Consider the following 13,773-nt stretch of genomic DNA (forward strand, 5'->3'; position numbering starts at 1 on the left):
AGGTGACGGAGGTGGCTGTCCTTGGAGCCCTCGGGGTCGTTGAGCCAGAAATGGTGGTGCAGGCTGCGGGCTCTGTATGTGGGGCCCATTCCTGAGGGACAGAACCGTCCTCGCTGTGCTTCTCCCGAAGTGTGGGGGCAGCACCGCGCCCTCCACAGAGGGTCTCCCCCGGTGTGCACGCACGGCCAGGGCCCGCGGCGCTGCATCCGTCTGCCAAGCCTCTGTTCTCCCCTAGGTCAGAAACCGAGAGTGTCCGAGAGCGACTTTGAGGACCTGCTGTCCGATCAGGGGTTCTCCTCCAAGTCTGACAGGAAGGGGCCCAGGACCATGGCAGAGATGCGGAGGCAGGAGCAGGCCAGAGACGCAGACCCACTGAAGCTGAAGGTGAGGGCGGCCTGGGCACCCCGGGGCTGCAGACGTGATTGGCCTTCACCCTGAGCCTCTCGGACGCAAAAGGTCTTTGGTCCAAGGTGCTCGCAGAGCTGGCAGCTGCTGTTTCGGCCTGGTTGACTTGCCAGAAGCGTTTTGGGGTGATGATTTTGTGCCTCACCCCTCTGGAGACCTGACCAGTGGGACCCGTCCCCGGTGCCATCAGGCCAGTGAGCCGGCCCAGCGCCAAGCCTGGCCCAGCGGAGAGCCGCTCAGGGCACCTGGGGTGACAAGGGCCATCTGCCGGGCATGGCTGGCTGTGAGATGCAGCGCTGCTGAGGGGACAGGGCGGGGGGGGGGGTGGGGGGGGCGGGTCAGGGCGTGTTCTCTGTGCAGGACAGTTCACCGGGCAGCTCTGAAAGCCCCCCCAGGGCTGATGTGGCCTTGAGGGTCATCTGAAACCCCCCTCCGCCCAGGAGCCAGGCCTCTTGTCCTCATTGGACACTGGGATCCTGGGGCAGGCAGGGCCACGGTGGGAGGGTGTCTCTGAATGTCCCGCTGACAGCCAGGCCCCTGGCCTCTGTGTGATGTGTAGTCAGGCCCCTGGAGTACTGTTGATCGTCCTGGGGCATTGGGTCAGCGTCTGGTCCTAACAACTCACGGTAGAGCCTTGCCCCATGCGGTGGACCGTGCCTGGAGCCCTGGGGATGATGGCCAGTGGCTTGGCGGGCAGAGAGGGCAGAGGCCCCGACCCGTGCTCGGCAGCACCTGAGCGTCCCGCCCCGCAGCTCCTGGAGTGGACGGAGGGCAAGGAGAGGAACATCCGTGCACTGCTGTCCACCCTCCACACCGTGCTGTGGGACGGGGAGAGCCGCTGGACCCCTGTGGGCATGGCCGACCTGGTGACCCCCGGGCAGGTGAAAAAACAGTACCGCCGTGCTGTGCTGGCGGTCCACCCGGACAAGGTGAGCGCCGGGCGGGGGGCACGTGAGCAGGTCGGCGGTGGGGGGGCAGCTGGGAGCAGGTTCAAGGCCCCCTCACCCCCTGGTCCGGTCCCTCAGGCCGCAGGCCAGCCATACGAGCAGCTCGCCAGGATGATCTTCATGGAGCTGAGTGACGCTTGGGCCGAGTTCGAGAGCCAGGGCTCCCGGCCCCTCTTCTAAGCCCACGGCGGTTGAGGCTCCGCATGTGGCTCGTGGAGCCAGAAACTGCTGGGCTCCACCTGGAGGGGCCTGTCTGTGGCCGTCGTGGCGTGGGCTCACGTGGCCGCACCCGCACCGTCGTGGGCACCACCCCCGGAGGGTGCGTAGCAGACGCCGCTCCCCACTCCACGTTACGAGGAGAGAAAGCATTCCAGAGCCTCTGAGTCTCCTTTTCGTTTTCTGGTTCTGAAGGAAACGTTGATGACATTCCCCCAACGGTTGTCACGGTTTGTGATTTGTTTCATTTTGTCCAGTGGCCATTGCCTTGAGAGCGCACTGCTCAGCTGGCCCGCCCCGAATCCCACTCGTGGACGCTGACTCCTCCTGTGCGTGACCAGCCCGGCAGCCGCTTGTACATAATTAAACTATTTTCTGATGACGCTTGTCTTGGCGCCTCGTGACCCCTCTACAGCTGTGCCGCATCTGGCCGGTCTCAGCTCTGACCCCAGAGATGGAGTGCGGGAACCTCGCCCGGTGGGCCTCGCCCTGGGCACGGCACGGGGCCCAGACAGAAGGCCGTGGCGCGGCTGCGTCAGCCCTGCCGTGTGACCCCACCCCCATCCGCCATGTCCTGCTGGCTCCCTTCTCGCAGTGGGACGGGCATGGGGCCTTTGGATGCTGTCGCTTAGGGAATTGAGAACCATCGCTCTCTTTTCACGAAAAGCTTGTTGGAGAAGAGCCAGGTGCCCAGTGTCATGTGGCAGAGACGTGGCTGCCACGACTGCACAGGCCGGGTCGCCGTGGCGTGCGGTCTTAGGGGGTGGCGCACATCAGCACGAAGCTTTGGTCAGAAGAGACTTTCCAGGCTCCCGGGGTCATCCTGCTCCTGCCGCGGCGCCCCTCCATCCAGGTCAGCACCGCAGGCCTCAGAGTTTGTGTGCACCCCCTTCTTTACCTGACGTGAGTTCCGGAGTCCAGTGTGATGCTGGGTAGAATTGAGGACTGTTGCAGGACCTGTCATGGGAGGGGTGTGGACTGGAGAGGGGGCAGCCCCTGTCCCACACCCGTCTCTTGGATGGGACGTGCGAGTTGGTGTGGACTTGGCTCCCTGGTCACAAAGGCCTCTGTGTGAGCCTGTAAACACCACTGGAGGGGCCGCGTTGGGGCTGCTGGGAGCCCAGCCCCAATGTCCTCAGATAGTTGGACGCTCTGACCTGAAGCTCAGAGCCCACCTTCGACTGCCCATGACCATGTTGTCCTAAACTGGCCACCACTGTTGTCACTGTGGCTGGGAGCCCCTGTGGGCGTGGGCGGAGCGTGGGGCCCAGGGGGCTGGGAGGGCCGGGGCTCTGAGGGTGCGGGGGGGGGGGGGGGGGGAGGCTCTGGCCTTCGACCCTGCAGCCAGCAGGACCTCACCAGGAGCTGTGACCCGCCCTGCCCTCTGACCCCCCGGGCTCGGCCGCCGTCCGTCTGTGGAGGTGACCGTCTGCCACGGAGCATGGAGCCCTCAGTGCTGATTGACTGCTGCAGGCCTGTGCAGACAGCGTCCCAGTGTTTGGAGAATAAGGAGTCCGCCTTTGTTATGCGTTTGCTGCTATTTTCAGCTTCCGACTCCCTTAAAAAATAACGAGTGCCCTAAATAGCTTTAGAGATTTCACATCAGAGTTGCTTTAGATCCAGAGCCCCCCACCCCCCCACCCCCCCGGCCTCTGGGCTGACGCCCCCTCTGCCTTTGGCACCGGCCCTAATTTACTGTCTTGGGGTGACATTCCAGAGGTTCCCACGTGGCCTGGCCACAAAGCTCTGACCCTACAGGCCGTGGGCCCAGTGTGGGGCCTGCTCCAGTGACCTGGCGTGTCCGCTGACTGTGGGGCCACAGTGATGAGTATAGTCGGGAGCCAGACCTCTGTGGGCTCCAGGGGCGGGGCGGGGGAGCCATTCTGGCCGGTGCCACAGGGTTCCCAGGCTGCCCCCATCTGCAAACCCAGGACCCCATCGCACTCTCCAGGGTCTACAGAGGATGCCTCCACACCCAGCATGCCTGTGGTGGCCTCAGTGACCAGCGTCCTCGGGGGTCATGGAGGGACATGACTGCTGGGTATGTGACCCACACAGTACATCCCCACGCTGGCCCCAGCCGCCTCGCCCCTCCCTGCCTGCTCCCTGACACCAGGCATTGCCCGTCTCTGGGGTCCTGGCCAGTGTGGCAGGTGCAGCGTCTTGAGAAAGTAGTTTCATTTCTGTGCCTAGTGACACGTCCTTGTTCCTGCCAGCACCTGCTGTATCTTTTTTGCGGTTGGTGTTTCTGCGGTTCCCAGCAGTACAGGTGGCCACGGGCCCTTTCCAAGGCTGGGCACACCCTCTGGCAGCGTGGCCTATGTTCTTGGCTCCCAACAGCCTTAAATCCTGCCCCAGCCTGATTCCTGGCAAATGCCTATTTGTGGGAAATAAATACTCATTCGTTCAGCGAATACTCACTGAGAGCCCACCGCTGTGTGGCCGAGTTGGGGGCTTTAACGAGGGGGGCGTCTAGCTCAGCCGCGTGCCGCCTCCAGCTTTCCCACCTGCCCTGGCCTCTCTGCCTGGGGCCCCTGAAACAAAGGCCCAGTCCAAGCCTTGTGGGGGTCGTAGGGTAGATCCCACGGGGCTTATAGGGCCCTCGAGTGACAAGGGGTCCCTGCTTTGCTGTGGATCCCCAAGGCTCAGCCTCACCTTCCTGGCCCAGCTGCCACGAGGCCAAGTCCACTCATTCTAGGGTCTCCCTCAAAGACCTTCTGAGATGCCACCCTGTCCCTGCAGCCCACAGGGTGACCGTTGGAGCCTCAGGCCTGTGTCCCTGGGTCTGTGGATGCACCCCCACCCAGGACCGTGGGCTTGAGAACCCCTTCTGTCCTGTCACTACTGCCAGCTTGGACCCCAGCAGGGTTGCTCTGCAGCCCCCTAACCCCAGGAACCGCCCAGACCGTGCTGCTGGTCTTGGTGACAGTGGCTGGCTAAGCTGTGACCAGTGGTCAAGTTGTCTTCCCTGCACAAGGCAGCTTCCGGGGCAGGCAGGCTGGAAGGGGAGTACCTTGGCCACCAGGAGGGCAGAGCAAAGACGTGCACACACAAGGACTCTTGTACACGCGTGTCTGGTGTTGGCTCTATTACCACGTGGTGTCCAGCCAAGCTCTGTGGCCCACGCACTCAGGCCAGGAGCATCTCCTGGGTGGTGAGTAAGGCCTGGACAGGATCCCATCCTGCTGCCTGGCACCCGCCCTGTCCACCCCTGCTGGATGGGGCCCCTTGGGGAGGAAGACTCCCCGACCCCCCCCAAGCGGTGGGAGGCCTCTTTCAGCGTGGCTGGGTCAGGTGGCATGGGGACCCCAGGAGGTGGCCTGAGGTGTGGCCACAGCCCAGCTCGACCCAGCTGTGCGGAAACGCTGAGAGCCTCTGACAGCTTGTAGTTGGCGCATCGGGGCTTCTCAGCTCTCACAAGTAACTCCTTTGTTTATTGCGCGAGTCAGGGTGCAACACGGTTTTCTCCAGGTCGGGCGTGGTCTTGGAGGTGGACAGACTGGACTCTCTCCGGGAGGAACCAGGTCCAGTTGTCCGGACCGAGCTCACTGGTGACCCCCAGGGCAGGGGTGCACAGCACCACCCCTCAGTGCAGGAGAAGGGGTCTTCTGGTCAGGAGGACGTCAGGCTGATCCACGTTGTAGGCGTATCAGGACTTGGCTCCTTTTTAGGGCCGATGATACCGTTGTTTGGACAAACACCTTTATTCATCATCAAGGGGAGTCGGGCTGCTTGGCTCTGTGGCTGTTGTGATGCCGTTGCCCCGGATGTGGGCACACGTTCACGTTTGGACACGTTTTTCAGTCTTTGGATATGTCCCTGGGAGCAGGGTTCTGGGCCCCCTGGAGTCACCCCCCGAGGAGTCGCCAGCCTCTCTGTGGCCCGTGTACCCTGTTGGTTTGAACACGGGCTCCTTGCCAGGGTGCGGGTGGGCTCACACGTGCGTTCACGTGCCATCCGCCCACCCAACACGTTCTGCTGGGCACCCACATGAGAGCGGGACAGAGGCCTTTCCTTGGGGATTGGGGCTCCTGAGGGCGCGCTCAGAGCATCTGGTGCCACTGCTCCTTGGACGGCAGGAGGGCTCTGGTGCTGAGTCCCCAGGCTCTGCTGCGCCCTTCACACAAGCAGACCTCCGGAGGCACCATCGGAGCAGAGAGCTGGTCCACACGCGGACCCTCCTCCTGCTCAGGCTTGGCCCAGACACCAGCCTCGGAAACAGAGGGACTGCCCCTGCTGCCATGGTCCCAAGGACTTTCTTCAGAAGCCCCCCCTTCCCCCCCCCCTGCCACCCAGCTCTGGGCAAGCTGTCCTGGGCCCCAGGCTGGTGGGGAGGGGGTGTCCAGCCATGGCCAGCACAGCACTTCTGACGGCCCCACCAGCCTCTCTTGGCCTCTTTCCCTCTGGGTGACCCGTCCACACCTTCGGCTTCAGCTGGGCTGCCTCCCTGGGGCCTCTGTCTGCTTCCCAGGCTCCACAAGCAGGGTCCCTTGGCTCCGTTGTCCCCCAGCTCTGAGCTGCACCATCAGCCCTGGTTCTGCCTGGCCCATAGCCATGGCACAGCGTCCACACCCACGTCCAGGTGGGGCTGACCCTAGTGGACACTGGTCCAGCCGTGGCCCCTGTGCCGCCTGCCCTGGGGAATCGGTGAGGGCTGGCAAGGGGCCTCTAGGGTGTCGAGGGCACAGGGTCAGGACAGGGGGCCAAGTGGATGGCTGCCCATCAGCTGCCCACAAGGGCAGAGATCAGCGTCAGAGTCTGGCCCTCCATTCAGTCCTCTGCCCCGACTGCACTACGGGCTCCCTGCTCACCACACCCTGTGTGAGCCACACGCCTCCACTCCGGGCTCCCCTGCCGGGGGTTCGGGGCCAGCGCCGGCCAGGGGCCGACAGTCAGTGCAAAGTAGACGCCTGTCCTGAAGGGCAGTGGCTCTGCTGTACGAGGTTGTCACCGGCTGGAGGCTGAGCCAGGTGCAGCCCAGCGGCCCCTGCCACCGCTCACACATTTGGCCACTTTGGTCTCAGGCCGGAAATCCAAACGGATGTCTGTGTGAAGTCTCCATCGGCTGTTCTCTGAAGAGCAAACTCCCAACTGACAGTCCCCAAGCCAGCAGGCACCTGGCCGCCCCAAGGAGATGGGGTGGGGGTTAGCCCCTTCCACAACAAGCTCACCAACACTGGCAGCAAGGTGAGGCCAACACACAGGTCCCCACCCACACCCGCCTCCTGGCCAGCGCTGGCCAGGCCTCTCTGTGCAAGCAGGCGGATCACACGTGCCTCTTGGGCACCGCTTACCCCTTCCCAGCAGCTGGAGAAGGCCTAGGGTCTGCCAGGGTGGGGAGAAGGGAGATGGGGGCAAAGACACGAGGAAGGAGCTGTTTGGGGACACAGACATGTCCACTGTTTGACCTGCTCTGGCCGACAGAGACCCAAGGGTTTCGTTAGCGGATGTCTAAGCCAGACCTCAGGGCGTATGTGGGCTTCAGGCTGAATTGATCCAGTGTCATCCTGACAGGTGCTGGGTGGGGGGCTGCATTCCCAGCAGAATGGAAATACTCCCGAGTCCAGCGTGGGGGAGGGCTGGGCGCACCAGCACACGTCCCCGCGTCCCCATACCACCCATCAGGTGCCCGGTGAGCATCTGGAAGCTGTGACTCCCTCCCTGTGCTCCAGGTGAGCGTGGTGTGGCCCAGAGAGGGAGACCCCCACCCACAACCTCACAGCCCTGGCCCTAAACCTAGGGCTTCTAAGCAGACGGGCCCTGGGCAGGTCGGGATCGTGCACACTTAGGTCTGCCCGTAGGCGGGAGACCTAGGGACCCGGACACCCCCTCTCCAGAAGGAGGAGGAGACTGGTGGCAAAGCCGTGATTTCAGACCTGGGGAGGGAAGCAGTTCCAGAAATCACATCATAATTGCAGCATTGTATGCAGGAAAGAAAATGGCGGTAAAATCGGAAAGCATCCTGAACCAAGGGGAGCAGGCTCCGCCTCCAGAGAGGAACCTGAATCAAGTAAACCATCACCCTCAGCCGCCCAGGGGCTGGTGCCTTCCCAGACCAGCGGGCAGGCCACATGGGGGGGGGGGGGGAGCTGTATCCACTGGGACCCCGTGGAAGAGCCAACCAAGGGGTCTGCCCTGGTCCAGGTGGACAGTGCCTTGCCCTAGGTGATGGGATGGCCTGGAAACCTTGGTGCCGTCCCTGCTGCTGGCGGGGGGCGGGCCTCAGAACCACCGCCCTGGGCCTGGCTGAGGATCTGGAACCATCTACTCCTCCTACCATCCAGGAAGATGAGCCTACACAGGCCCTGCCCAACCCCAGGTGGCCAGCAGACGCGAGCGTAGGTCAGGGCCTGGGGCCGGGGCAGGTGGCCCCCATAAACAGGACTCTCGTCCAGTGGCCCCTTAGCTGCCTAGTGTGCCCCACCCTGTCCAAACTCTGGCTCCCCACCAGGTCATAGCCTCCCCCAGGTGAGGCTCCTACAGGCCCCCAGCCTGAGTCCTCCCCAAATCTCCTGACCTCAGCACATGGGCCCGCCCCACACTCACCCACTAGTAACGTGGCCACTGTGTGCGTCATGCTGCCCGACAGGTGCGCTGGTGCGCCCGGCCCTCCCCCACGCTGGACTCGGGAGTATTTCCATTCTGCTGGGAATGCAGCCCCCCCACCCAGCTTTCCCAGCACTTGTCAGGATGACACGGGGTCAATTCAGCCCGAAGCCCACATACCCCCGGAGGCCTGGCTTAGACATCCGCTAACGAAACCCTTGGGTCTCTGTCACTTGTCTGTGTGCTGGTCTCCGCACAGCACTTGCTGCCATCTGCTGTCTCCTGGGCATCGGCTCCCTCCTGGAGCAGAAGCTGGGTGAGCACACAGCCTTGCCTCCTTCCTCTCAGCACCTGTCGTGACGCCCAGCACCGAGGCCGGAAACAACTTCAGCTAGCGCGTGGGTGCGCAGGCAGGGCTGGCCTGCCTGGGGCTGGTCCCGTGGCTGGACGGAGGGGCAGAGGATGGCTTGGCCTCTGCCGTCGAGGGGTGGTCCTCGTCCTCATCCCCTCGCTGGCGGGTCCAAGGTTCCTGCAGGCCGTGGATATGACCCAGGCTGTCCTCTGCAAGAGCCTCTGTGTTCACTCCCAGCCCAAGCGGGAGCCCTTGGAAGCAGCGGTGAGCTGACAGGGGAGAAAAACAACAAAGGAAAGAAAGCCTGGTTTTGGCGCTCGCTGTGCTGGATGTGCTCCCAACTCAGGCTGGTTGCCAGCCGCCGACGCGAAGTTACGGAATGCCGAACCCCCGTCTTCCGTGGGGTGCACTCGCTGTGCACAGGCCTGGCTGCGGAGACCTCTGGGTGCCCTGGGGCAGGCCTCCAACCCTGGCTAAGAAGGAGCTGCCCCTGCACCCCACCCCCCAGGGCCTTGGGCCACACCCTAGAGCGGGGCCCACAGGGGCCCTGCCGGGATGGAATTAGCCACCTGACCTTCCCACCTCCTGGACCAAAGCACAGCCAGAAGGTCAAGGCCCAGGAGGCGAGGAGGATCCAGGTAAGACCTGTACCTCTCCCCAAGTGAGCCAGTAAGTGTGTCCTCGGCACGAAGCATCCCAGCAGTACCCACACAGGCCTCACCTTACTCTGGGTGTTACTGGGAAGAGGGGGACCCACTCCTGGGTGGTGACCACAGCATCTGGGTCCCTCAGTCCCTGGGCAGCCCCGCCAGTGACACAGAGCTTCCCTCTGGCACCTGAATCTCCACCCTGAAGCCCTCCTCCAAGGGTCAGCAATGTTGTTGGCTGACTGAGTCCTGGCTGGATCAGGGTCACTGTCTGAAGGAATCCAGGCCTCTCGAGCTGCCCCACCAAGACTCCAGGGGGCCCTGGGAACACCCCCGGGCCCTCTCAGCACCCCGCGTTGTGGCTCACTCCTATGCCTGCACAGCCTGGCGTCCTGTGTCCAGGTGCTGAATCTGGCCTCGGGGCAGGGCTGGGAATGCAGTGCGGCAGAAGGTTCTGTTAAAGGGACCCACTGGGGGGGCGCCTCGGTGGCTCAGTCAGCTAAGTACCCAACTCTTGACTTCGGCTCAGGTCATGATGTCACAATTCGTGACACAGTCCGGCTCTGCACTGACAGCGTGGAGTCTGCTTGGGATTCTCTCTTTCCCTCTCTCTCTGCTCCTCCCTAACTCTCTCTGTCAAAAATAACTATTAAAAAAGGGGGGGACCCAGTGAGCTTGGTCCCCAAGGCAAGTGCAGTGGCTTCTTGGAAGGTGGAGGAGGCCACTGGGGTGGAACAGAGTGACTGAGGTGGGGAGGGGGTGGGCAGGAGCACCTGGCTGGCTGGGCGGGGGGGGGGGGGGGGGGGGGACATTCCCAGAGCAAGGATGTCTGGTCTGCAGCTCAGGGTCACATGACAGGCTCTGGGGAGTGACCATGCGTCAGAGAGAAAGTCGGGCTCCGAGCGCCGGGTGGGCACTCGCGTGGATGTTACACTACACTGCAGTGGATGTGGCCAGATGTCCCCCAAGACATAGAGATGCCCCAGGGCATTCGCCCAGCCTGGACATTCCTTTTGTTTCAGGGTCCATCTTGCTCATGACTGTGGAAGAGACCCCGGTGTGACAGGCACAGACATGCTTAACCCAGGGCCACCCGAGAGTGCCTGGGCCCAGCCCACAGGGGCCCTGCTGGAGGCCTGGGTGTCCAGAGGATAGAGCTCTCAGGGAGGCTGTGCTTCTGAAGCACAGCCTCCCTGAGAGCAAACTCACCCCTGCCTCATCTTCCCCCATGCCTCCCGTCCCTCACGCCTGCCTGCACCCCCTGGGGTATGTCCCAGCACCTCCGTGCAGCCGCTGCGCCACAGCAGCCAGTGAGAGGCTGAAACCCCATCTCCAAACCCGTGTATTTTTACACTGGAGCACAGAGGGGCTGCTCAAGGCAAGGAGCGGGGTGGGGGGTGCCTCACAGCCGCTGCTGACCCCTCCTTACTTTCCCTCCGCCCCTGCACTGCCCACTTCTCTGAGCATCTCTGAAAGGCATGCCTTCCCCTCTCTGACACGATACCCTGCAGGTGACTCAAAGCCCCCCCTCCCCCAATCTGCCGGACCCCTGTGCCGGGGCTGTTGGAGTAATGACAGGAGCCTGGAAGGGAAGGTGCTGGTCAAGGCCACATGGGCACGGAGCTGGGGAGGGAGGCAACCCCAGGCGGGGGTTGGGGCCCTGTCGGGGAAGGCGGACAGCATCAGGGGGCTGGGGTGTGAAGCGGAGCAGAGTGTAGGCAGATGGGGCAGGAGCCATCACGGTGCTCCGAGCCCAGACCCTGGGCCAACTCCTCAGGAAAGTGGGTCCCCGGTGTTCCTGGCAGGGGTCCCCCTTGTCTCTGGAACTTGAGGAGCAGCCTCTGTGGGGGTGGGGGTGGGGGCAGGGCCTCTGTGGAGACAGATGGTCGGGAAGAAAATGCATTTCATCACACAACCCTGACCAGGCAAGAGTGACCAGCACGCAGGACGGAACACTGGTCTGAGGAAGAAGCGGGCACCCCAGGCTGGGCCGTACCTCAGGTTCACTCCCTGGAGCCTCCACAGGTGAGCCCGCAGCAGGCTGGGCCCTGGGGGCTGGACTCTTCTTGCCCACGGTCACGAGGGAAGGGGCCGTGGCGTCAGGGAGGCACATAAGTGTCCCCTGCGCTCACAGCCATGGTCCTGCCCCAGCTCTGATGGAAGACAGCTGAGAGTTTCCTTCTCACTTTGTTTCTGCTCTCCCATGCTGTCGGGGCTGGAGCAGGTCGCTGCCCTGGGGTGCCAGAGGCCCTCCGTGGGACAGATGGGATCGGCAGGTGCCAGGCCTCCCTGGAGGGAGCGAAGGGGCACCCAGTAGGGGTTTCCTGGGAGGGCCAGAGCAGGGTGGCTGTCTCCTCTGTCTGCCATCTGGAGCGACTCTGTGGGGCCACAAAGGGGACTCTGCGTGGCAGGGAGTCTCAAACCCAGCATCATATGGTCTTTGGCACAACCCTGCTTTGGATCAGGGCTTCTTGGCCTCAAGGGGCCAGTTTCTGGAGGGCACGCAGAGAGCTGAGCTAGGGGCCATACACCTGTTCTGCCAGCTGGCCAGGGTGCCACAGCCAAACACACATGTCCCGAATGCCAACCTCTCGCTGAGACGCCTCTCCCCTCATTCTGACTCCCTGGAATGCACCCCCACTACCAGTGCCACCGCCATTCACTCACCTCCTCTGTGCCCTGGCCCCATCCTGGACAGCGGCCACGTCCAGGTGCCTTCGAACTCCCTCCTGGATCTTTCTCAGCTGTGTGGAAGTTTCCTGCCGAGCTCTTGCCTCTCTGTGGCCGGCTGCAGTTCTGGGAACTGGGAGCTATTCACCGGTACCCAGGTCCTCTTCTGGGCACTCACAGGGCCACACATCCCACCAAGGGCAGCACTGCCCCCTCACCACGGGAGCAGAACTGGCAGGTGGGCAGTTTCCAGCTGGTTCACCTCATGGCCTCACTACCTGCCGTCCTTCTCAGGCTCCAGAGTGGGCCAGCCTCCCCCTGCCAGGATGGGACACCAGTCACTCCGATCCGGAACTGTCACCAACCTTGCCTGTTTCCCCTGGGAGAGTCTGAGTCCTGGCCGGGCCACCGATCCCCAGCTTAGGGCCTCGGCAACTGTCAGGACTGAGGGGGTCACAGCATGGTGGTGAGTGTAGGAGGCTAACAAGCAGAGAGACAGGGACGGAGACCCACAGAGAGGGACAGGGAGGGCAAGAGGAAGACGGAGAGAGGCTTGGAGGGTCAGGCAGCATCCTCGGACCCCTGGCTCAGGGCTGCGTGTGGAGCTCAGCCAGGCCCGGATCATGGAGTCGGTGGGGCTGTGGAGTCCCCATCCGGTTGAAGACCCTCCGCCGTCCTGATGAGCTTGCAAGGCTCTGGTGCCACAAAGGCAGCACTCTGCCCAACCTGGCCGCCCTGAGTCAATGCAGTGTCTCCCTGTAGGGGGCTCTTGAGGTTACCCAGGGTCATTGGTTGCGGGGCCTGCTCTGGACTTGGCTGAGGTCACCTGTGGGATCCTGCATGGGGTTGACACAGATCGGCTGTGATTCACCCTTCAGGCCCATCTGGTGGCAGCAGAGGTGGAGGGAAGAGCCTCTCTTTCCTGGACCAGACCTCTGCCTCCAGCATCTACACCCGGGTACTGAGGACACGGGAAGGGCCAGGCTGAGCAGGACCTGAGCCGGGGCTCAAGTCAGACCCTCAAGACCTTCACGTACTGGGCTACAGGTGACCACAGAGTACACATCCCTAGAGCCGCTGAAGGCCTGGGTCTAGAATCCATTCCTGGGGGTCAGCCAGGGCACACTAGCTCAAGGGGCTCCTTGCAGCCTGGGCTTGAGTCCCATGTCCTGCCCCCAGGCTCACCCTTTGGGCAGCACACAACCCCCCCCCCCCCCGCCCCCCTTCACCTGCTGGCCCAAACCCAGCTGACAGGACCTGTTAGCAGGAGAAAGTGAGAATGTTGAGGCCAGCTCCCCAGGGCCCTGGCATCCAGAGAGGCTGCAGCCGGGTGTTTCCTGAGAAGTATGTTTTGGGACCTGTGCCTCCTCCGGGGTCACTGGCCACTGAGTAGACAGTGACCCCAGCTCCCAGGGAGTAGCGCTGGATTTCTCCATAGCCTCCCCTTGGGGCCCTACCCGGCCACTGCCCTGCACAGTATGGGCTGGAGACGGTCAGAGAGGGGTGGAAGCTGGGAGCGGAGGCGGCAAACAGATCGGGAGGATATAAGCTTTGTGGGTCTGCACGTCTTCCCGAGTTCATCTCAGCCTCACGGCTGCGGGTGGGGGTGGGGATGGGGCGGAGAAGCAGAGAGGGGCAGGTCTCCCCGGAGTGGGGGTGGGGGCAGAGACAGCTCCAGGATCCGTCCCTTCCACCCCAGGCCCGGCACGTCCCGATGACTCTGTCGGGAAGGGACACCGACAACTTAATGCAGTGGCCACCAGGGTTGTCCGCCCACCAAGCAGGAGGTCAGCCCTGCGCCGGTGGCCCGAGAAACATTTTCAGCCCGGACGCTCTTCGGGACCCTGGCCGGGGCTGAGCCGCAGCCGCTCCCCGCAGCACCGCCCACAAGGTCGGCCGGCGGGGCGGGGTCTCCCGACCCCCGGGAGGGGCGGCAGGACTGGAGGCCCAGCCTCCGACCTTGCCGCGACCCCGCTCTCCCCGCAGTGCG

The 13,773-nt window shown here is 63.5% G+C and overlaps 1 protein-coding gene across 4 annotated transcripts in view; it reads left to right on the plus strand.

Annotated features, from left to right (window-relative positions):
* The window catches only part of GAK (cyclin G associated kinase), a 49,904-nt gene extending 47,954 nt beyond the window's left edge, over positions 1–1,950 (plus strand). For all 4 annotated transcript variants that reach the window (XM_086705678.1, XM_086705677.1, XM_086705679.1 and 1 more), the window contains 3 exons: positions 236–384; positions 1,158–1,334; positions 1,431–1,950. In XM_086705678.1, coding sequence (XP_086561804.1) covers positions 236–384; positions 1,158–1,334; positions 1,431–1,532 — 428 coding nt within the window. In that variant the 3' untranslated portion in view covers positions 1,533–1,950. The remainder of the gene's footprint in view (positions 1–235; positions 385–1,157; positions 1,335–1,430) is intronic.
* The last annotated feature ends 11,823 nt before the right edge of the window (positions 1,951–13,773 follow it).

Source organism: Puma concolor, chromosome B1, assembly GCF_028749965.1.
Source record: "Puma concolor isolate L17-30 chromosome B1, mPumCon1.1.hap2, whole genome shotgun sequence".
Classification (NCBI taxonomy): Eukaryota; Metazoa; Chordata; class Mammalia; order Carnivora; family Felidae; genus Puma; species Puma concolor.